The sequence below is a fragment of the Lactuca sativa genome, chromosome 4, assembly GCF_002870075.4.
Source record: "Lactuca sativa cultivar Salinas chromosome 4, Lsat_Salinas_v11, whole genome shotgun sequence".
Lineage (NCBI taxonomy): Eukaryota > Viridiplantae > Streptophyta > Magnoliopsida > Asterales > Asteraceae > Lactuca > Lactuca sativa.
This window is the reverse complement of record NC_056626.2, coordinates 43,220,019-43,246,473: the sequence shown is the minus strand read 5'-3', so window position 1 is coordinate 43,246,473 and position 26,455 is coordinate 43,220,019. Positions and strand designations below refer to the sequence as shown.

Below are 26,455 nucleotides of genomic sequence, written 5' to 3'. Positions count from 1 at the left end.
CGAATCATGCTATATATGTCTAACACCTAAATGTCTAGACTTTCCATTATACACTTGACTATAAGCCTAAACCAAAGTTGCAACCCTATCACATCTGATAGAAATGGTAGATATCGGTTTGGGCCATAAAGGAATTTCATAAATCAAATTCCTTAGCCACTCAACTTCTTTACCAACAACATATAAAGCTACAAACTCATACTCCATGGTTAAGTTAGTAATACATGTTTGTTTCTTGGATGCCCAAGAAATAGCACCTCCTCCAAGAAGAAACACCCAACCACTTGTAGAGGAGTGACCCTTTAAGTTGTTAATCCAACTGGCATCTGAATAACCTTCCAAAATAGACGGATATCCATTATAAGTTAAACCATAATCCATGGTTCCTTTCAAATACTTAAATACTCTACTCACAACTTTCTAATGATGTGAACTAGGATTACTAGTATATCTACTAAGCCTTCCCACAACATATCTTATATCAGTCCTAGTGTTGATCATGGCATAGATCATACAGCTAATAGCCCTTGAGTATTTAAGTTGAGACGTTGGAGATCCTTTATTTCGTAGAAGCTTAAGACTAGGATCTATAGGAGTGCTAGCAGGAGAATAGTTCTCAAAGTTAAACTTTTTCAAAATCTTCTAAATGTAATGAGATTGAGAAATTGAAATCCCGTTGTTTCCTTGTTTAATTCTTATGCCAAGAATCACCTCTGCCTCCCCCAGGTCTTTCATTTCAAAACTAGATGATAATAATTTCTTGGTTCTGTCAACTTCTTTCAAATCATTACCAAAAATCAACATATCATCCACATATAAACAAATGATAACTCATTTACCAGAAGTATCAAATTTGTTATACACACACTTGTCAGCTTGGTTTAATGCAAAACCATTAGACAAGACAACATTATCAAACTTTTGATGCCATTGTTTTAGTGCTTGTTTCAAACCATATAATGATTTCTTCAACTTTCACACTTTGTGTTCATTTCCAGACATCATAAACCCTGTAGGTTGTTTCATATAAATTTCCTCATCCAAGTCACCATTCAAGAATGCAGTTTTCACATCCATTTGGTGAATCGCAAGATTATGTATAGTTGCAAGAGCTAATAATAATCTAATAGTGGAAATTATGGTAACATGAGCTTGAGTATCAAATAAATCAATGCCTTCCTTTTGACCACTACTAGAAAACAACCCTTTAATGACACACGAAAAATCACACACACTGATTTACGATACACATTTTTTTGTGTGTCCTAAAAATAATGTCAGTTTTCCAAAATTTGAACGATAGAGGACACGCATTTGTGTGTGCCCTAAAATTAGTGTCAAACAAAAAAATTACAAACATGAAGGGAACCTGAATTAAATGGGTGTCGTAAAGAGATGTCATTTTATAATTTTTTTAATACGTGCCTAACCCTAAGGGGGAAAACCAAATCCCCCAAAAATTTGAAGTACCCGCCTTCCTTTACCTTTGTGCTCTCTCCTCCAGGTCTCACGATTGGTTCGAGTTTTGAGCTCATTGCAAGAAACGTTCTTCTGTTTCGAAAGCTTCTCACGTCTCTCAAGTCGCTTCTTCAAATCATGCTGAAAAACTCGGGATAATCCGCAACCTCCTCAATTTCCTGATCCATCACCTCCGCCAAAAACCCAATCCTCGATTCCAACAAGTGTTTAACACTCTTAATCAATATCAATATCTATCGCCCCACTAAACTCGCTATCTGCCCTGAATGAAACCCACATATTTTCAAATAACCAAGATTTGGCTTCAAAATCTTATCCAGACCTCTAAACATAACTTCCGAGAATTAATCACTACTTTTGTAGATCCGATTTTGTTAACTCTAACGAAGATATAAACTCAGTTGTGGATCGTAATTGTTTCTCAACTGTATCCCATAATCAACGTTTTTAAACAGAATTTCTCAATCATTCCGTCTTTGGTCAAACCGATGTCTACAAGAAAGTAAACTACCTCCGAAAGATTCAAATCGATGATGTAGCTTATGATTCTAGGGTTATGGGGGATTAGTTTACAGAGTTGAGTTCGTGACTCGCCAAGTGACTTGAAGAGCCTCAACGAGGAGCACATACAATTCAAGGTACTTTTCATCAATCATCTTACTGTTTGACTAACTTCTTAACTTGAACCCTCATTATTCATCATTTCAACTTATTTTTATATTACGAGAAGCACAACTCTTATGGCCAAATGCAAAAATTGACACCTTGGTTTCAGTTGGTTGTTGTTCTGTTCCAACTAAGGTAATTATTAATACCAAATTCCAATACTTTACATAAATAAATATTTATTCATATTTTTTTTTCTGATTCAAGGTTCGAAAAGGTGGGTGGTGTTACTTCGATACTGGCCAAGTTTGGTTGAAAGTGCATGTTTAGTGGAGGATCAACTATTGTTTCCCTTGTACACGATGGCTATGTTCTACAGAAGGTATGCACTGACCCATATACAAATAACTCTAAGGGGCTGTTTATTTTTGACCTGTTTGGCCTTGTAATTATTTTTGACCATTGTCTAAATTGGTTGTTGGGATCAAGGGTAAACTGGTTTTTGTCATCTTTTTACATGCTTCTTGATGAATTTTTCCTCATTATATTTTCTGAATTTGCAGAGCTTGATGAATCAATGTTAGATGCTCTTGGAATCCTTCCACAACATAAACAACATAAAAAATTGTTGTTGGTTTGTGTTGCTGATTTCCAACTTTTTGCTTCTTAAAATTATCATGGATTTTTTGCTGAATGTAGATGATCACCAACAGTTATATATTTCTGAGAGTAGTTATTTATTTAATTAGTTGAAACTCAATGCTTGTTTTTGTCATTCTAGAAAGCCTTGGTTGGTGAGGACTTTAGTGAAGAGCAGTTGTTTGCTACAGAAAACTGCACATTGAAGGATGGTGGAGATGGTGAACTCAATATTTACCTTCACAGGTTAAAGGTATGTTATACTCATTAACTATAATTATGATAAGCACTGTTAATTGAAATGAAGGTATTTAGATATTTGAAGATCTTTTTTAGTTAGATAATCTATTTATCATCTTTTAGATGTAAGTTCTTGTTGTACACATGGTATAATATAAGAAAAGTTACAGCATAACCTGTTAATGCTATCTGAAAAATACTACAAACACTTATGCAACAACATTAGATTTGCTGAGCCTTTTACCTTCAGTATTTATAATGAATGTTGATGGATCATAACTTAAGTTATATAAAAAAAATTAGAGTAAAGAGGCTCCAACTATACATCTAGTTTGGGGGGAATCTGCAAAATCCACCGACTCCCAACAATTTATCTTTTGTTGTTTAGTATTCTTATAGTGAGACAGAGTTCAAGACTCGTCATCTTTAGTCCCTCAAGGTCAGTCCAATACATCCTGTCATGAATTATGTACAAAAAATATTTCTTCAAAGTGTATGTATGTATCTTTGATGCAATATTTCTCTCATTTATGATTTACCAAAAAAATTGTAACTTGGTTTAGTTCAGATGGACAATTAGGATATGCCTAAAGGAAGTTGGACATGAATCTGATAGGGATATGACCCTACGAGTCTTGGATGTTTAAAATATAATACCCTGAACATTTGAAATATAATACCCCCAAAAATAAATGAATGTTTATAAATAAATTGGCTTTTTGACCAATAAACTTATGAGAAATTACAAAACAGTCCATGTTCTTATATAAATTATAATTGAACCATAAATGCACAATTTAGTGAATTAAGTTAAATTCTTATTTGACATAATTTGTCAAAAATCTATAATTATGAATTTACAACACTGGCCCTTAAACGTTGATTTTGAAAGTATGCTCCTTTTACGTTTAATTTTTCCTTTCTTTCTTTCTTATAATTTTATTTTTTATAATATAACAGTTGTGTTATTTCAGCTTAAATCCAGGTATTATACATTTGCTTAATTAGGTTTGTATAAAACATGTGGTTATAGGAATCCTTTAAGAAGTGTTGTAGCCAGCTTGTTGAAGAGGAAAGAGGAACTTGGCCTGATCTACTCATACAAGTGCTATATGACGAGTGGAGAAAATGCAAAAGAGGTATATCAAGTTTTTTTTATGTTAATGTATTTTATATAACATTTTTTTCTCCTCTTGCAGCTTTAAGCAGGGAACCTCTTATATTTCCTTTCTGGTCCTTAAGTAATTTGTATGTTTTAATTTGTAAGTTGATATTCACTACTGATTAAATTTACACTCTATGAATGATCAAGGTGTTTGGTTAGCTGTATAATTATATTTTTTTTCCTATCTAAAATGCAGATAAGGTGTCAATACTCTTTTAAAAGGAAGGAGGTTCGCCCAGGAGAGTTTCAAGTTAGCTTCATCCTTATTTTTTGAATAATTTTTTACCCTAACAATGAAATAAGGGCTAAATGCAAGCAAGAGCAATATACTTCCAGTCATTTGTTTGCTACAACATTATACTTACTTTCTATTTTTTTTTTCTTTTAAGGTACCTTTGAAAAATTAATCCAATTTTAGCTTTGAACTGTCATATGTAGTGATATGCACCTCATACATAAAACAATCAATAATATGGTGCAGATTGTATAGCATATGATGCACATTGAGAATTATGGGCTTATGATTGTGGGTTTTTTTTTTTATTTTTTTATTTTATTTTTAGAATTGATAACATTATGTGATGCTATTTACGAAAAAATACAGACAAAGCACTTATACTTTTACCATTTATCAATTTAGTCACTTAATTGCCATGTGTGGTGATTAAGACATCAAACTTATTTTGGACCTTTTAAGTAAACCATTTTAATTGGTTATTTGGTTTTGAAAATGGGAAAAAAAATCAATATACATAAAAATAGAACATAATTTCAACATTTTATCAATTTAGCCACTAAACTATACTCATTCTTAATGATTAATATAATAATAGTTTGGAGGCTAAATCAATAAAACACAATGTATCAGTAGCTAAAATTTGTTGTGTGACAACCCGAAATTTTCATTTGTACGAACAATATCTATTCAATAGAAGTCAGTCCAATTTCAGTGATTTTCAGACTTTTCCGAGCAAGTTAGTGTACCTTAGGGTTTACACTTTAGGATATATCAGGAGAGTGGATGCTCCTGAGTTTGTGAAATTTGGACATTTCAAGTTTCATAATGTTACAGTCTAAGTTCAAGAATAAAAATATTTTCTGTCAAAATATTTCAGGACTATAAATAGTTTTCTGAATTTATTTAATTCATTATTCACAATTCCAACTAGAGAAAAGCCATTTTCTCTCTGACAGATCTTCGGGTTTTTATCCCAGATTGGGAGTAACTCTTTCTAGTAGTGTTAGATTACATATTTGATGCTTATAACATGTTTTAGTGGGCTAAATCATGAGATCTAGGAGTTTACTCCCCAAGGTGTTCTTGGGCGGTAAACTCCCGAAACAAGGCCAAAACCGACATTGATGCTAGATTAAGGCCTTAGGACATTAGGTAAACACATTAGGGACATGAAATCACACACAAAACCACCCAAGATTGGGAGTTTACGGCCCAGAACTCTCTTAGGCCGTAAACTCCATTTCAAAGGGCTAAATGGTGGTTTTTGGACTAAAGGACTTTAAGGCTTGCATCTAGATTAATTCCCCAAGTAGCTTAAGGTCTTAAACACTTCAAATGACACAAAAGAAAGGGAGTTTACGGCCCAGAACTCTCCTAGGCCGTAAACTCCATGTAAATGGTCACAAAAGGTGTTTTCATGACACCTAAGGTCCTAGCCCTTTACAAGAAATTGTACCCACAAAATGGAAGGACCAAACCACACCAAAATCACTTAAACAAGTGAGTTTACGGCCAAGACATGGTTCTTGGGCCGTAAACTCCTATAAAGGGCACTAAGTGGTGCCTAATGCCTTCATATGCTAGGATTAAAAGTCTAGAACACATCCCACTAGTACAAGAGGCTTGAAAACAACCAAGGAATCACCCCAAGGGAGTTTACGGCCGTAAACTCCAAAGGGAAATGTCCTTTAGGCCGTAAACTCCTATTTGGAGTACTTCTAGGCCTTAAACCCTTCCAAGAACATAGCCACTAGGTTAGAATAATTCTAGAAAGCATATTGGACTTCAAAACACACCAAACACACATGTTTGGGAGTTTACGGCCGTAAACTCAAGAGTTTACAACCGTAAACTCCATGTGTGATGGTATATGGAGAGTAAACTCTCATATGGGGTCCTTTGGAAACCCTAAACTCAAGTACCCTGTCCCACAATAGCTTAGATGAAGTCCTTACGGCTTAAAACACTTACATAAAGTGTTATCTATATCTAAGATGTCTTAAACATTATAAATTAGTCTTTGGTGTCTAATTGAGTGCATATATGTGTGATTATATGTTCATTAGGATCGTAGTGTGTGCACAAGTCCTCGCTTGACACCTAGCCATCCGATACCGTTCAGTTCATTCCAATCACCAACTACAGGTGAGTTCATACCCCGTAATCAATGTTTTAAAGGATTTTAAATGCTTTAATGGGGGGGGGGGGGATACAAGTAGAAACAAACATGTTATTAAATCAGTTTCATGTATTTTATAACTATGTTTTCACTCAGTAGATTTCACATATTTCAAAGGAAGTCACGTGAAATGGTTTTCTATCTTAAAATACTTAGACAACAGAAGTATTAGTTTTGAATTGTATAATGACTTCAAGTCACTTTATATTATTGTTCAAAGCTCCTAGATACCTTGCATAAACCTACTTGAACAACAACATACTTTCCAGTTAGCTATCATAAGGATAGTCAGAAGATATCAAACATGAGTCAGTTCATTCATGAGTCTATACTAGCACATTGCCTGATACATGAGTACTTATAGATGTTTACCTGATACATGAGTACCTTTACATATACTTGCATGATACATGAACACGATTACGTAAACGCATTACCTGAGTACCTTTCCATAGATACACTTATCTGTATACATTAATAGGATTACTTGTATCTCGCATTACGAGGATGATTTATTAGTACCTTCTGTGTAAATCTTCCTACATATTCCACAGTACCTCGGAATATTTAAGAAAGGACCCTATCCCATAGTACCTCGGGATACCTAGATGGGCCTATATCCCACAGTACCTCGGGATATACGTACGGGACTAACCATTCTGGAACCCATTTGTTAGCAACAGTGGGTAATGAACATCTACGGATGCCTACGGTTAATACTTATACTAGGAATACCTTTACAGGGACTAACCATTCCTTCCACCTGCTGCTGCTACAGAGGAAGAATTGGACTATCTTCGGATGTCCATTAGGTTATATGTAATATGTTAGCCCCAGTACCTCCGGTCAACATTTACATTCGTTTTGTTAGCACCAGTACCTCAGGCTAACACTTATTTGATTATATTTTTCCTGTTTACTTTATTTTGTGATATCTTTCACATAAACGATGAGTTAGACTAAGCACTTTTAGTACTAGTCTACACAAAGGAAAAATACTTCATACATACAAAACATTCGAGTCTTGGTAGAAGACTACACTTCATTCATACAAAACATTCGGGTCTTGGTAGAAGACTGCACTTCATACATACAAAACATTCGAGTCTTGGTAGAAGACTACACTTCATTTATACAAAACATTCGGGTCTTGGTAGAAGACTACATTTCATACATACAAAACATTGGGTCTTGGTAGAAGACTACACTTCATACTTATAGAAAATAAGGGTTTTTCTAGGGATTTCACACTTACCTCAACATTTTCACTTAAAGGTTTTCATGGCATTCATAGCAGGTTTTCACAAACAAAGCAATGACACTTATATACTTATGAACTCACCAGCTTTAAAGCTGATACTCTCTTTCAAAATAACTTGTATTCTCAGGTCGCCAGTAGACAGGTACGGAGGACAGGTTTTGAGAAGACGCTGTAGACAAGCCTCGTCTTTTATTTTGATTGTATATTTTTGGTGTCTTACCACAATGAAAGAACACACATGTATAAAACTTTACTTATAATGCAATGGATGATGTTGTTGCTTGTTTATTATATTACACTGTTGTGATACTATACATGACGTCCTACACCCCTGAACGTTTCCGCCGTTCGTGGTTTTGGGGTGTGACATGTTGTATGATATGAGTAATGTTTTGTTTTGGTATGTACACAACAAACAACTTGCTGGTGGCACAACTTCTATGCAACAACTGAAAGAACGTCTTGAGAAAGACTTGCTGGAGGTTCAGTTTCACTACCCATCATAGCATTGTACTTTTTAATTAATGTCGGGGGCGTTTATGTCTTTTTCTTAGAGTGAGTGTGGGTCCCATTAACCCCCATCTTGAGTCAAACGTTTTCATGAGATTTACTTACATTTTGTATTACAATTTTTTGACATGATGTTATTGGATGAAGTTGATAGTTTTGGTATGCATTTGTTTCTATATTTTTGTATTATGTGTAAATGAGATTTACTTACTTACCCATCATAGTATCGTAAAGGCACGTCGTATATGCATATCGTAAATGGTTGCTGAAGTTTATGACACGCAAATGCGTGTCATCTTCATTTATGACAAGGGGATATAATGATACACAATGTATGTCCTAAACGCGATTCGTAAAGTTACGACACACAAAGGAGTGTCGTCTTCCTTTATGACAGGGCCTTCCTTGACACGTAATGCGCGTCGGAAATGTGCGTCGTAAGTTTATGACACACAAAAGCGTGTCGTCTTCCTTTATGACATGGCCTTCCATGACACGCATTTGCGTGTCATCTGTACCCTTTTATGACATGCAATGCATGTCATTAAAGGGTATTTTTCTAGTAGTGGACTAAAGCCTTGGATAACCAATCTGGATTTATACTTATCAATTATGCCATCCACATTCATTTTCCTTTTTAGGATCCATCTACATCCTTATTCCTTGCAACCAGGAGGCCAATCAGACAATACCCAAGTATTGTTATGCATGATAGAATCAATCTCATCCCGTATTGATTCTTAATTTCCAGAAATGAACATCCCTAGAAGCCATAGATTCACTGAAAGTCTTTAGATCATCATCAATATTAAAACAATATTTATGTTGAGACATAGTATTATCCCATGTTCCTTCAACTAAATATAGTTGAAAATCAGATCCAAAAGATTTAGCTTTTCTAGCTCTAGTACTCCTTCTAAGTTCATGTACATAACTTGTACTACCAGAAACATCTTCAGCTTGAGTTGTGTTCTTGCTGAAAGATTGTTGAATCATGTCCCTTGGTCTAGGAATAGACATAAATCTTTCTTCATCAAAGATATCATCTCTTGACTCTACAACAATGTTCATAGACATATAGTCATTAGATTCTAAAACATAGAATCTATAAGCTTTGGAATGCTCAACATATCCAATGAAGATACAATCTATACCTCTTTCACCCAATGTTTTACTTTTGGGTTTAGTGAGCCTTACAAGTGCTTTATAACCCTAAAGTTTGAGATAACTCAAATTTGGTATCTTTTTACACCAAAGTTAATAAGAAGTATTCTTTCTCCTTTTGTTTGGAGTTCTATTCAAAATATAACATGCAGTTAATATAGTCTCTCCCCATAAAACTTCACTCAAATATGAATAGGACAACATAGAGTTAACCATTTCTTTCAAAGTCCTATTTTTCCTTTCATCTACACCATTTTGTTGTGGTGTATAAAGAAGTTGTAGTTTGATGTATTATTCCAAATGATTCAAAATAAACTAGATCATAATACTTACCACCTCTATCAGTACGTAAAACTTTTATTGATTAATTTTTATGAAGTTCAACCTCTTGTTTGTAAATCTTAAATTTGTCAAGAGCTTCATCTTTTGAATGTAGAAAATAGACATAACAATATCTAGATGTATCATCAATAAAAGTAACAATATACTTTTTGCTTCCAAGGGAAGGCGTTGCTTGGAAATCACATAAATCACTATGTATAAGTTCCAACACCTTACTTTCCCTAACCACATCTGTGAAAGGTTGTCTTATAATTTTAGTTAACATGCATGTTTTACATTTTTCATTATTTATATCAAAATCAGGAATTAAACTCATTTTTGACATGCCTTTTAATCTCTTGTAATGAATGTGTCATAGTCTAGCATGCCAAAAATTAGATTTATCAAAGTTATTGCTAGACCTAGAAGAAGCCATGCAAACAAAATTATCATAACTACGATAATTAATATTGAGCCTAATCATTCCATTACATACATATCTAAAATCCATAAAAGAACCATGTCACGATAATATATATTTGTCACTTTCTAATACTTGTTTGTAACCACAATTATTCAAGACAACTTCAGACACAAGATTCTTTTGAATCCTTGGTACATATAAAACATTGTTCAGACACAAACACTTTCTAGAAGTAAAGTAAAGCAAAACAAATCCTAAACCCTTGATTGGTTCAGTAGTAACGTTTCCCATTTTCACCACATATCTATCTTCTATTGGTTGACAATCCTTGAACCAATGAAGATCTTTACAAATATGTCTTATTGCTCCCGAACCAACCTACCATGCAACATCATCATCCTGCACATAAAATGCTTCAGAAATCACAGAAATATAATTATGCACAAAATTAAAATTCTACTTAAAATCAGAATTCTGACATTGTTGCTTTTCTGGATCGTTGGATCCACTTGGTCCGACACCATCCTTATTCACTTTATAAAGGCGTCAATCTTTCTTGAAGTGACCCGCTTTGTTACAATTCCAACAAACTACTTTTTCCTTCTTGTTGGAAAACTTTCCATCCTTTCCTTTAAACTTCCTTTTTCCATAAGACTTCTTGGGATTCTTTGAACTTTCTCCTTCAACCATGTTCACAAAAGATGAAACAACTTAATTCTTGCCTTTAGGATTGTTGTCAAGTTCTTGAGTACTTCAGGACTCTTCAATCCATAAATGGCTTCCAAGTTGAGTCAAAGTTAATTCCTCTTTGTTATGTTTTAGACTGTGCTTAAAAACTTTCTAGGAAGGGGTTAGTTTGTCAATAATCATGACCACATAAATTGCTTCATCCATTTTCATATTGTGTTGAGCAAACTGTCCTAAGATCCTTAACATTTCATGGAATTGTTCCATAACAGGCCTGGAGTCAAACATCTTGTAACCCATAAAGTTATTGATAATAAACTTCTTGCTTGAAGCATCTTCAGTTATGTACTTGGATTCAAGAGATCCGATAGTTCTTTTGCAGTTTCAATATTTTGATAGATATCAAACAAAGAATCATACATACCATTGAGAATATGATCACAATAGATGTAGTCATCATTATCCCAATTTGATCTTCTACTTGTTGCCTCCTAAGTTTCATTGTCAGAAAATTCTAGCGTGGGCGTACTCAAGACATACACCACTTTCAGATTAGTAAGGATAAAATGCATCTTCTTTTGCCATCTATGTAGATATTGCCCTTCAAATTTGTTGAATTTGTCAAACATGCTTTTCATGTCCTTCACAGAATCGCTACTTGCCATGATCACAAAATACTTCGATTTTTGTTAGAGATTTGGGATTAAAAGCACTTGGAAACTCTAAGATTGTGATTTACACTTTCAAATCAAAGTATTTACGTGGTACTCCCAAATCCTTAATTGGATAATACTCAGAAGTTTGAGAGAGAAAAGAGAATGAAAGGGTATGTCTTATCCATTGTACCAAAAAGTTTGACCAAAATTTGCTTAAATATGTCTACTGCTAAAAACTATTACAAGATAGTTTCCAACATTCAACAAACTGACACAAAATGGTCATTTAGCCACTGGATAGAAACATAACCGATGAGTGTCTTAAAACTATCATTAACAGTCAAACCTGACACAAAAAAGGTTGTTTTAACCATTGGATAAAACATCAAGCCGACGGGTAAAACACCAAACTGCACGCGCTTTGATGTGAAATGTTACGAATTGTTTCGATGTGAGACGTTCCGGCGCATCAGAAGTGAACAGTACCATTATGATGTGTTCCAATTCTAAGGAAGCGAAGAGTACCATTCCAACTAGTTCCGATAAAACAGAAATTAACAGTAACTTTCCAACACGTTATGATTCATCTAAGCTCATCGGAGCTATTTCCATTCCGAAAATTGGAAGCCATCTCCATTCTAAAATCAGTTCCAGTTCCGATATCATTTCAGTTCCGATATCAATTCCATTCCGAAATCATTTTTGGTTCTGATATCATTTTCCCCTTACTTTGAATATTGTATAAACTTAAACAAGTGTGCACTTGACTCCTTCCTTACTTGTTTAATGTTCATCAAGATTGATTTTGGTCAACAAGTCAATCCATCACACTTAAAATACAATTAGTGAAACAATTCACCAACATAAATTAGATGTCATGAGTTTACACGTCAAGAATCATATGGAGTTACACTATTGCCTGTAAACTGCATAGTGCTTTCATCAAGTTAATAATAAAAGGGAAAAGCATAAAATATTACATTAATATTGGTGGCCAATACGTGTAAAAAAAACTTTATTAAATTCTTGAACGTATAAGTACATGTTAAAAGAAAGTTGAAAGACAAAAAAGCTACATAGAAATATAAGTTTGTTTTCGATTTGTAAATAAAGAAAAATTGTTTTGTATAATTAAGAATATAGGGCATATATATTTCTATTTTATTATGTTAACTAAAATTTGTCCCTTCACACTTAGCAGGGGACACATGCTATGAGTAGCAATGCAAACATTTGTGTGGAGCGATGCGGGTTTGGTCATTAAATAGCGACATGTGCCAAGTCATTATATAGTGATGCGGTCAGGTGTGAATCGAGGCACGATGACATCTAGGATCAAAACGCTAGATCTTGGGTCTTGAGCCATATTACATCCTTCTTCATTCATAGAGAAACCCCTAACCATTGTGTGTGCTCTAGTGTGTGTTCTTGGTATTTGGAGCTTTAAAGAGCCTTTTGGAAGATGAAGGTGGCAAGTTTGTTGGTTGAGAAGTTGTTTTCACCTTAGATCTCGTGCCTCCTATACCTCATGGAACTAGGAAATGTATAAAGTTCATACATTTATAATTCTTTGGTTTTTTTATTTAATGCCTTGAAGCCCTTTTATGGTAATTTGATGAAGGTTCTTGAAGTTTGAGCAACTTCATAACCATTGTTTAAATTCTGAGTGATTTCTGGACCATTTGGTCCTATAAATTTGTGAGTTTGACATTCATTCCCAACCAAGCATGAATCTTTGGTCATTTTGATCCATTTAGAGAATTAGGGATTTAGATTTAGTTAGATTAGACATGGGAAATGGTTAACGTTGGAAACTTATCCTTGTAAATTTCTGGAAGAATTAGATATGAGCAATTTCTGGAAGAGTGATTTTTGGACCATTTAGTTAGTTTAGTGGTCGCGGCGCTGTCAGGGAGTTGGTCATGACGTGATGACTCATTGATCATTGAGCACACATGCATTAAGGACTTAAAGACCTCATACCGTTCTTGTCTTGCCTTTTTATGAAACATTTTTGCAAAGAGTCTGGTTAATCTCATATGATCAGTAGTCCTCATATGACTTTTGCAGGTCAGGTACCATAGTTGCAATCATAATGCAAGCTACTTTCATGGCGTCGTCAACATGTTGTTTATGAAGAGCTAGTTCTTCATGAGTAGTAATCAATTCATCAATCTCAATAGTTACATTATCGAGAACATACTCTTTGTTCTTATAACGTATAGTCATTTTGAGGTTGCGTATCCAGTCCAATTGGATCAGAGAGCTTTTCCTTTTGACATAATTGATAGGAGAGTGAAGTATGAGTTTGGAGTAGAGTTTTGAGTAGTAAGAGAATCACCATTTCTAGACATCTATAGAAAGAGAGAAGTTTTAGTTAGTTGATATTATTCCTTAATATTTTAACCCAAATTAATATTCAAGGCTAGGATCATATACAATTCGAAATGAGAAGAGGGATGTTGCAATCTGATTGTGAATTTATCAAGGTAGGTAAGACATATTATCAATTTCAATCTAATATGAAATTTCTAGATCTTTTGAGATTCATTGAGTCTTATCAATGACATATTTAATCTTGGATTATGCTCTTCCATTTGTTACTGGGATACCGATGATCACAAATAAGATGTGAATAACCATGCAAACCCGTATGACATACTAAATATCATTTATGATCTCACATAGATGTGGTGGTTAACCATACACGCTTCATTAACAACCATAAATTCGAGTATTCTATCATTTCATCTTTATAGTCCCAAATTAGTGTGTCGGTTAGCCACGCACGTTCCGCTAACGACTAATAATTGAATGATGTGCGTTTTCATGGATTAACATATATTTCATATTTTTCCTAAAGTAACTAGAGTGAGATTTTGTAAAATTTTCTATTACTTTATAGATTATACTTTTAATCTTGTTTATGTCCTATCAAATCCGCTCAGCTAACGACCTTCCACTACACAAAGAAGCGGTCGGTGAACATGACACACATTCAAAGGTCAATTTTTAGGCAGTTTCCTTGGATCTCTCTCTTATAGCATGACTTCGTGAATGAGACGTATTAGAGAATCGACTGACTTTTAATGATACATATATTATTAAGGTTATATATATATATATATATATATATATATATATATATATATATATATATATATGGTGTATTTTAAACATTTTAAATTTCAAGGTTTAAATATTAATTATCTAAATTAAATATTAATTAATTAAATTTTCTTTTAAACCCTTATATGATTTTTTTATTTTTTAATTAAACAATTAAATTAATTAAATCATATAATTCAGTTATCGATTTTATATTTATCATTCGATTAACTTTTAATTAATTATATCAAAATCCATAAAGAATAATCTTATTTTATTATCTTATAACCTAAAAGTCATGTTTCCTTATTTATCTCCTTAAATTTAGGATTAAGATTTTAATCATATCTAGTATATTAAAATTCATATTTTAACATTTCAAAAACCAGATAATCACAAAAAAAACACCCTAGATTCAAATATTGAAGAAAAAAAGTAGGAAACTCGAAAAACCATAAGACGCGACCCGCCCTTCGATTTTTTTCATCTATCATGCACCCTATATTACAAGCATGACTTTGATACCACTGATGGAATTTGTAGGTTACAAGTCTATGCAGAAAAAATCACTTAAAACACTTAAGGGTACATGAAACCTAATGGATCTATGTCTTTGCACATAAATAACAACATACTATGAAACTATAAGATCCCTATGCTCAAATCGAAATTTACAAGTAAGGGATACACACGTGTGATACTGTTATAACAAACAATATCCTTAATATCCATGTAAATCTTCACCAAGCTTAACACCAAAAGTATGATGCCTTTAATGGCTCACACCCAAACCCTAGAAACCATAAGACTTTTGGAAAGAGGAGGGATAAGGAAATTTTCAGCTATGCTTAATCTAGAGAGAGGTGGCCAAAATTAGAGGGCTTAAGATCCTTTATATAGCTGCATGAAATCCATGATAACTACATATTTGAACATAAAATAATATTATTTCAAATCAGTGAATATCTAGTTTACTTATATCAATTGGAGGCTTCCAGAATGCCCTTAAGGGAACTCCAAAACAGTCAAAGCTAGGAAGGTTCTAGAACCTCTCCATTGCGCAACCATTAAATAATTACAGCTCAGTCCTTGTATCTTTTAATTAATTTCAATTAACCTAAACTTATTTCTAAATTAATTCTGATTAATTTTTAATTAAATATTACAAATTCTAATCAATTTCTAATTAATTTATTAAACATAATAAATTAACAAATTATTTTCTCTTTCTCCAAAAATCATTATATACCATTTCTAGCTACGAGAGCAATCCAAAAATAAAACTTTGTTTTTAATTATAAGAATATACTAATTTAGTTATGAACTTAGACACTTTATTCCAATGGTTTTCTTCCTACTTTAATGTTGAAAATTAACAAGAACATTATAAATAACAACATCAATAAGAATAAATAATTCATAAAACAAAACTAAAAAAATTGGTACAAACAAAAACATTAGTCAAATATGATTGTTTTTCTTTTTCTTTTTTTAAAAAAAACCCTTAAGTCTTCTAAAAAATATCAATTATCTCTTTGCCATAACGAAAAAAATTAAAAAAATATAAGTTTTTTTTTTTGAAATTTTTATATTTAAACAGAAAAATCCTAAAAATAAAAATTCTTTTTTTCGAAAAAGATAATATTTATCAATATTTAATACCAAGACATAGTCCCACAAATTAAGTACTTTAAAACTACATTAAGACCATCAAAATAAAAAGATACGTAACTAAAAATTAACTATTTTTTTAACGAGAAACACACACTTTCTTATCATACTCTAACTCTATATATTTGTCTAGGATACGACTTGAATACTCAATACCATTTAGAAGTGGACATCTTCCATACATACCTTGATGCCATTAGGTCATAGACCTTTTGATAACCCACGCCAAAGCTGCTCCACAACCCATTAGACTTATGTAATGTGATCACGTAACACCAAAATATTATTTTGATGCATAAAGTTTTGAATGACTAAACTGCAAATTTGGTCCTTGTGGTAATCAAAAAAGTGTGGATGCAGTCCAAAAAGTTTTCAACTTGCACCACCAGTCCAAAATCACAAAGTTTCCGCGGATTTGGTCCCTGAACAACTTGAAATGACTCTTTTACCCTTTTTAGTTGTTTTTTGCATTTTTTTAAACCACTTTAAATACTTTATTAAAATAAAAATAGAAATAAAAGAATTAGGCCTATCCACCCTACCCCTATCGATGCCCCTCATATCTCTCTCTCTCTCTCTCTCTCTCTCTCTCCCATCATTTTCATCCTTCTAGTCTCCAACACAAATCTGTTAATCGCCTCATTTTTTTTAACTTCATCCCGATTGGTCCCTTTGCGATAATGATGATTGTTTATTTGGAAATCTATGAAGAATACGAAGGATATAGATGTAATTTTTGTCCCTGGTAAATCCTACGATCTACCATGGTTTCTTTTCATGAATATCCCAAATCATCGTCTCTTACATCTTCTGATTAATGTCATTTCTCGGTGTATAGTAGCGATCATGAGAATTGCATCGATTGGCATGCTTATCAGAGGATTTGAATGATAGTGACCTGAATCAGGAGCAGAACCTGGAATTAGAGCCTTGCGTCGGGTTTTTACAATGGGATAGTTTCGCTGAGAAACAGATAGAAAGCTTGAGAGATAGTGACTTTTTATAATTTCTTCACCATTGTCATCTCACCTCCTACATGCCCTTCTTCACAATAATCATCACTGAACATACTCTCTGATGGATATATTGAGGCAAATGAAGAAAAGCTTGAGACATTGTGACGACCCTTAATTTCTCACCTGTTCTTAAGGGCCCTAATTTCATTGATGGTGGTGGTCTGGAATTGCTGAATAAATCGTACCCACAACCATCATCTTGATAGGTCGACAACCTTCACCACCAACGATTTGATGTAGCCAAAACACCACAATGGTCGTTCGTACACATGGGTTGAAAATCGATCCATACATATGGGTTGTTTTTAGAGATTGATTTGACTGATCGTTCATACAATTGGGGTTTTTGAGAGATCGATTCTCTATGTGTGTGGGTTTTGTCGGAGAGATCAAGAGATGTGTATATGTGTGTTATGGCGTGTTGGTTCAGGGGGAGAGAGAGAGAGAGAGAGAGAGAGAGAAGTCAAAGAGAGACAAGGGAATAGGGTTGGCTGATTTCCTTTTTTTCTTATTTTTAAATTAAAACAATGTTAAAGTAAATATAAAAATTGGTAAAAATAAATTAAAATGGCAAAATCGTCCTTTTAGTTTTTTCAAGGACCAAAACCACAAAACATATTTAATTTTGGGACCAAAATCATGGAAAATCCTTCATTTTGGACCTTGTATGCAAGTCGAAAACTTTTTGGACCCTATCCCCATTTTTTATGAAACCACAAGGACCAATTTTGCAGTTTTGTCGTTTTGAATTATGGATCTTTTTTTTTATATAAAATTTTGCATCTAATAAACATGTTTCCATCACAAGCCACAAAAACGTTTATGATACTTTAATAATATGGCAAATGAGATACCAATCCTCCAAGCTCATTGATATATTGTCCACATGAAGGATATACATGTGGAGTGTATTGCAAGGAAAGAAAGTAGAAAGTGGCTTTAGCGTTCTTCAATCATGCTTCAAGATTATGGCACAATCAACTTGTTTTTTGGAAAAATAAACATGTTGCATGAGTTATTTCGCATAAAAACATAATCGAAGATGAAGATGTTCACGATGTATTTGAAAATAGCAAAAGACGTAGTACTCGTAAATGTTGAAATGATTGTAACTAATATATTTCGATTGTGTCATTTTTTTTAACGGCAAACTATCATACTCCTAATCTAATTCTAAACACCACCAATGTCTCCTAATGTGACTTGAATTTGAGAGAGTCATTCCTTACCGCTAGGCTAAAGACTCTTTGATATTTTGGTTCTAACAATTACTTATGAAAATATTTGAAAAAAATAAAATAAAAACAAAAACAAAAATCAAATATACATGTATATGTAGAAAAATCTTTATATTATATTCATGTTTAAAAAAGTTTTTATATTAATATTTACCATTCATATAAAACCAAAAATTGGGTTTTAAGAGAAATTATAAGCTAAAATATGATGTTGTATACATTTTGTTTTTTTTTATTATCACATTAACATTAATTGGGACAAAAACGATTAGTTAAAGAGGGGAAATCAACTGTATAGTTATGTATACATAATACAATCGAACAAAATTAATCGAAATAGATGTAAAATTCAATATATTTTCATATACAATCAAGAAAATAAAAGAAATATGTATGTCATATCATACTTTTAAGTGATCATTTCTTCTAAAAGTTTGCATTTTACTTCTATTTAAAACGTAAATAATAATACAAATTTTTTTTTTTCTGAACATAAAAATAATATTAAAGTTTTTTTTACATATACATTACATATATAATTGGTTGTATAATACCTTACTTGTTTAGTATAAATTTAAAGATAAAAAAACTTTCTTCATAGTTTAAAACAAATCAAATGATCATTTATGAAACAAAAAGTTAAACTAATTCAAATGCTTGAATACATAAATATAATAAGCCAAAGTTTATTTCGAAAAATATATACTCCTATTCCAAAATTATTGTCCACATGCAAAAAATAAATAGATTAAGGAAGCATTAATTAGCACTAACTTTATTCAATAAAATGACAGTTTTGTCCTTACTTTGCATTTAATATTCAATTAAATGCTTAGTTGGTTAAGTAATAATAAGGGGTATTTTGGTAAAATGTTATTTATTTTTAGAAGTGGACTATTATTTTGAGACAAACGAAAAAGGAAATATGAACTATAATTTTAGGACGGAAGGAGTATAATTTAATAATTTAATTTGATTAAAGTGGTAAATGATATAGTCTATTAGCTTGTAAAAAAATTAAGACAAAACTGCAAAAATGGTCTTTGTGGTATGTATTTTTTTTCGGATTTTGGTCTATATCCTGAATTTTTTGATTGGTAGTCCTTTTGAGCTAGTTTGTTTGTAGTTTTGGTCCATCGAAAAATTGAAAAGACTAAAATACCCTTAATGTATTTAGTTTTCATTTTTTTTTTTGTAAATTTAACATATTTTTCTGATTTAAAAAATAAGAAATGACCCCCTCCCCATCTCTCTTTCTCCTTCTCTCGTTCATAATTTGATCATGAAACTCAAAAGTTGATTGTTGAAGTTCTTGAACAAAGGAATAAAGAAATTATTGAACAAACCTAGAAATTGATTAGTAAACTTCTCAATCGATCCCCCGTTGTTGCCATTCTCAATCGATATCCAAGTTTGGTGAAGTTCTTTGAATCATCCAGATTCCTTCCAGCAATCAAGAAAGAAAGAGGGAAAAAAACAAGATTGTTAAATTCTGTGGGAGCGTTTTAGTAAAGTTCACAATTAATGTTTAATTATAAAAATATGTTAATTTTTTTTTAAAAAAATGAAAACTAAATACATCAAGTATTTTAGTATTTCAGTTTTATGAGGGACCAAAACCACAAACAAACTAACTCAAAAGGACCATTAAGCCAAAAAAATCGAGGTTTAAACCAAAACCCGAAAAACTAAATACATATCTCAGATACCATTCTTGCATCTTTATCAAACATCAAAGACAAAATTACAAAAATGTCCTGTGCAAAAATGGTCCATTTTTGGATCTTTTTTGTGTTTCTAGTCCCTATCAGTTTGAAAAGACTATTATTCCCTTATATATATATATATATATATATATATATATATATATATATATATATATATAATTTTTATTTCTTCATATGTTTTTAATTAATTAAGAATAAGAAAAGGCCCACCTACCCACCCACCATAATCCTTTTCCCTTCCTCTGTCTACAACCTTCATAAAAAAACTCATTAACATTAACAATGTCTTCTGCACAAGCCTTCCACTGCCGGTAATCTCCCCCTTCGCATCTCCCCTCCCCCTCCCCCTTCACCTGTCAACACCATCTCTTCCCTATGTCCTCGATGAGTGTAGAGTTGTCGTCGCCAACATCTGGTACACCTCCCACGCCACTCCCTCTGTGTGAGGAAACAAAGAAACATTTTGTACTCTAAAATCCATATACCCCAATCTAAAATCAATGGAGGAGGTTAATGGTGGTGGATCTAAAATCGTGAAGCAAAATCGATTCACCATCATCTTCTTTGAGTTGTAGGTTTTAGAACAGAGGAAGGAGAGACAGAGTTGCAGGTTTCCTTTTCCCCATGGAAGGGACGAACTTAAACAGATGTATGGTCGGAATCGAACTCGCCAAAGAATATTCATTTTACTACAAATCAACATCACTCACGCCTGAGAAAGGAAAAAGGGTGAAGTATAGGTGGAACCGAACTCGTCGGAGAAGGGGACAGTAGGGTCGGAATCGAACTCTCCGAAGATATAGAAAGGTTATATCTAAAACAACCGGAGAGTGATGGTATTGATCAATGGCGGCGGTGGTGATCGGAATGTGGAAGTCGGCTCAGGCGAGGTGTCTACAACAACTGTGTATCGATCAACTCCGTTTCTTGAAGGATTAGCCTAATTTCTTGTTGGGATTCGAGATGGGAAATTGTTATAAGAATTCAAATATTGTAAATCAACACTCACTTGATTATATTTCTGGACATTATTCTTGAAGCTTGGATTTTTCATGGTATTTGGGACAATTTCATTTAAAATCTAGGTGGAGATGGAGGTGGTTGAAGGTGGTGGCGGTGGACGGTTGTGACATTCAGGGTGGTCGTGAGGTGTGATTTTTTTTTTGGTGGAGACGGCATGTTTGTGTTTCTTGAGAGATAGATTGGTAGGAGTGATGAATTAGGTGGGGACGGGATGAGATTTTTTTTAGTTTTTTTAATTAAAATAATAATAATAAAATATAAAAGTAAATAAAAACAACTATTTTATGGGGCATATTCCTCATTTTAGGTGGTGTATAGACCAAAAGCACAACAAAATATCAATCATAAAAACCAAAACTACACAAGGTATCCAAAATTAGACCATCGATGCATCATCAAACTTTCTTTTGACCAAAACCATATAACTTTGACAACCATAGAGACACTTTTTACAATTTTGTCAATATGTCGGTATAACTTGTAAAATTAATTAATATAAAAAATTTATGAAATAAAGAATATGGTTTAAATATTTTATTTTGATGTAAAAAAATATAATATATTAAAGTCAAACATTATATCCTCCTGTCACACAACATGGTCCTACCTTGCAATCACGCTCCCATACGGAAACATTGCATCGGAAACGAAAATGTTATACTATAATACAATACTATTGACATTCATATTACGGAAACATTTGTCGGAATTGAAAATGTTATATAGTAATATATAACTTTTTGACATTAAAACATGAAAGATGTATATAACAATAACCTAAGGAGGTGTTTGGGATATTTTTGAGAGAGACTTTTGGGAAAAGATAACAAAAAAAAAATGTTTGGTAAAAGCTTCTTTCGGATTTTTTATAGAAGGAAAACTGACTTTTTGGAAAAGTCAGGGAAACCTAGCTTTTTGGAACTTTTCCCAAAAGTCCTTTTGCCCTCTCAAAAGATACCCCAAACACCTCTTAAATGTCAATTACAGTTACAAGATACAGTTTTAATAAAACAATATAAATAAATAATAGGACAAGTCAAAGATCCCAAAATTCCAAAACTAATGATAACATTAAAACCGTCCCCTCACTTCTCACATGACATAAATACCATAATAAACACCTTATAAACACTTTTATTAAAAGTTAAAGTGATTTTTCCATAAAATACTCTATAACTAGCTTTGTTTTCCGTACTTTTAGACAATTTATTAAGGTTGGGAGGTATGAAAGTATTTCTATGCGTAGAAACCTACGTGGTACTCTCCTTTCACGTGTGAAAACCGCCCCCAAAGGGCGTAGGTGTCTTGTGGAGTGGTACCAGTCACGGACGATCACGAAGCCATTGATTGGCTAGGAGTTTTTCTTCTTTTTCTCTGTCCCCCTCTCTCTCTCTCTACGCGTGACAACTCCCTGATGCTATAAATGGTGTTTGTGTGGTAAGCTCTGTAAATGGTGTTTGTGTGGTAAGCTCTTGATGAGGTGGCGTGAAAACACGCGTGAACAACTTGTAAACATGCCTCACAACCTAATTACATGTATTAAACTAAGATAAACATTAAATACAAATTTACTTTTTCTTTTTATCGTTATTTTTTTTATTGCTATTATATATATATATATATATATATATATATATATATATATATATATATATATATATATATATATATATATATATATATATATATATAGAGGAGAGTTCAATTGAGAAAAAAAAGGTTGACAATGGGGGAATCATTTTCAGCCAATCATTTATTTTTGCCGCAAAAGCCTCCAACATACCGGCGGAAATGAGAAAGGAATGAACATGTGTTTTCCAACAAATCATGTTTCCTTAAACTATGCTAAACATTACCTTAATATATACAAAAACATAGTTTTTTCGTTTTTTTTTTAATTTTTAAGAAGCTATTTTTATCGAAAAATGATTTTAAATATACCAAAATTCATGATTTTTTATTCTCTACAAATAGACATCCATATTGATATAGTTTTAAGATAAAATAATTTTTTTTTTATATTTTCAGCTATCGTTATTTATAAGTGAATAAAAATGAATCAAGTTTTTACTACAGTACATTCGTTATTCACTTGTGAATAAAAACTATGATTAATTTTTTTTACAATTTAAGTATCATTTATATATGAATATAGCATATATTAAACATAATATATTCATATTTAAATATTAGACGATGTATTCACTTGTAAATATTACATAGTATATTCACTTGTGAATGTTAGATGATATATTCACTTATGAATATTAGATGATATTTTCATATGTGATTATTATATAGTATTACATGGTATATCACATGAGAATAATACATAGTATATTCACTTGTGAATATTAGATCGTATATTCACTTATGAATAATAGTTGATATATTTATATGTGAATATTGCACAATATATTCATATATGAATATTACAAGGTGTTTTCAGAAATATATATAATTTTTATATGTTATTCACATATGAATAACATACAGAATTGTATTTGTTTTGTGTTTTAATAATCACATATTGATTCAGGTGAGAAAACATATTCATATGTGAATATAACGTGGTAATTTAGTTTATGCATTTCATCAAATAACTGGAGTGCATACAAGTTAACTTTTTTAAAAATGTGATAAATATAATACTTTGACTATTTAAATCTTACAAAATAGTAGATTGGTAGAGAAATATATGAAAATTATCAAACAAAAAATGATTTGATCTTTTTCTAACCTTAATTTCGATGTTTTATTTGATGGACGATGTTGAATGAATGATATGAATTGAATTTTTTGTTGATTATCGATGATGTTGTTCTAATGATACTGAAAGTATAATTAATCGTAGACGTTGAAGATATGTTCGTATTCAAACAGAATTGAAGGTTGGATTGAAAAAACAAAAAACAAATGAATTTCAACTGTTATCTAATTCTCTACACTTACGTATTTGTGATTGAAGCCGATTATATCATATTTACAAGTTTGCCACCGTGTCCTTTATGTTTAGAGACTAATTAAATGAGTGGCTGAGAATGATTTTCCCATTCTCAACCTTTTTTATTTTCTCAATTGAACCCACTTTTTTTTTTCTCTTTCTCTCTCTCTCTCTCTCTCTCTCTCTATATATATATATATATATATATATATATATATATATATATATATATATATATATATATATATATATATGAAAAATAAATATTTCAATGTATTTGATATTTATCTTGTCAAACGTGAGCATATTTATAAAATGCATTCAAATTTGCAAAAGAAAATAATTTCGGATAACAATGTTTAGATATTCTGTTTTTTATTATTAGTTAAACAGGTTTAATAAGATATATGTTATTTTTGTAATAAACCATTTTATTGAGATGCATCACGTTTTTCTTTTAACTATGACAAATAAATATTATAATCCAAATAAATACTTAAATGCAGACGTTAAAATATTAACAAGACTCTAAAAAAAATATTAAAAATTTATATGCGTCTATAATAGTATGGTCCTTAAAAAAATTATGTTTAGAACAAATATTTTTTTGAGCAATTAATTTAGAAATTTAAAAAACATATATGAAAACATTAGAACAAAGCCATAATTTCCATTGTACCACTTACCACATAAAAAATTATATAATTTAGTTTATTCCGTTAGCAAAATAGAGTCCACACGAACCAATTATGTCGTCGTCATGATTCCTTTTAAAGAATTTTATATTTAAATAATTTTGGAAGATAAAATAGAAATTTTAAAAAATGCTTTTAATCATTTATTAATTATTAGTTTAATAATGAGTTTTGATTATAGATGTTTTTATAGTAAAAAAATGTTTTTTTAGTAGATTGGGATGTTTTTTTTAGTAGATTGTGATGTTTGTTACTTTATTTATTTAGCTATTCCCTTCCTTCGAATATAATGAAAAGGAAATGATGTTTATGATTTTCCATGATTTTAAGCTAATCGCTCAACTCGACGAAATAATGAACGTGCATCACCTGCTTGACCTTTTAAATCTCTACAGTTAAATTATAAAAGAAAACTAGAAAAGAAAAAGGAAGGCGGTATGAATATGCATATTCCCGGTAACAACCACTTCTGTAGCAGTCAAAGACGTCCTTTGAACACATGTACCCTATCTACGAACCGACCCCAATAAATTCTTCACTTTGCCTCATTTTTTCATTATCTTCTCTTAAACAATTATAAAAACCGATCGACTCTCTCGATCTAAAGCACGCACGTGTGCCTGAGTTTTCTTACAAATATCGTTTTAAAGACAAAAGATTGATCGAGGATATGCGATTGATTCGTGTTTGTAGTGAGGAAGCGATTGAACTCGGGAGACAAGTGGCAAGCGGGACGTGTCCTTATTGTCAAGGTAAAGTGGAAGCAGTGGATACGGAGAGCAAATGGAGATTTTGCTGCATCCCCATTTCGTATATCAGCAAACGCAAGTACTTCTGCACTTTGTGTTCTCGACGTTTGGTTTTGTATGATTATGATTAGCCACGTACGTAGTGTCCTCATGAGGTGTCAATTGAATTGATTTTAATGTATATCTGTGAGCAAATAGTGTTTGTAGTTGAGCGATTTGATAAGATACGATACGATTTTTGTATATAAAACTATAAAAATATAGATACCGTTGGTGTTGATGTTTACATCATTGTTTACGTGTCATTGGCAAGAGGTTCAACTAATCATAGCTGATAATGGAATAGTAAAAGTGAAATGTGCCGTGTTAACATTATTAAGCTTTGACTTTCAAACTAAGAAAAAAAGCAACATGTATCATCGAAGGCTGGCTTTCAAACTATGAGAAAAAAAAAAGATTCATTTGTTGAAATCTTTGTCCCCAAGCCGAATTATTGTTGTATTGTTCATCCCTCCCCCACGATGTGTTAAGTTAGAACCATTAACCTGAGGGTAAAGTGATATTTTCCCGCGTCCCCTTTGTTACTGGTTTGTTCCCTAATGCATCTCATGCATACATTTGAATATTTGATGATTTGGAGTATGCATCACATGCATAGCCTTGATTATTTGTTTTTCCGACGTTTTCTAAAAGCATACCAAATTATAGAATCCGA

General features: G+C 32.1%; 1 protein-coding gene and 1 pseudogene across 1 annotated transcript; one reads left to right on the top strand and one right to left on the bottom strand.

Annotated features, from left to right (window-relative positions):
- Positions 1-1,431: 1,431 nt before the first annotated feature.
- LOC122197458 (transcription termination factor MTERF6, chloroplastic/mitochondrial-like) lies at positions 1,432-2,107 on the bottom strand (annotated as a pseudogene).
- A 23,432-nt stretch (positions 2,108-25,539) lies between these two features.
- Positions 25,540-26,154, top strand: LOC111914590 (uncharacterized). Its single transcript, XM_023910295.3, has one exon. The coding sequence runs from the start codon at positions 25,662-25,664 to the stop codon at positions 25,869-25,871; it is 210 nt and encodes a 69-aa protein (XP_023766063.1). The 5' UTR covers positions 25,540-25,661; the 3' UTR covers positions 25,872-26,154.
- The last annotated feature ends 301 nt before the right edge of the window (positions 26,155-26,455 follow it).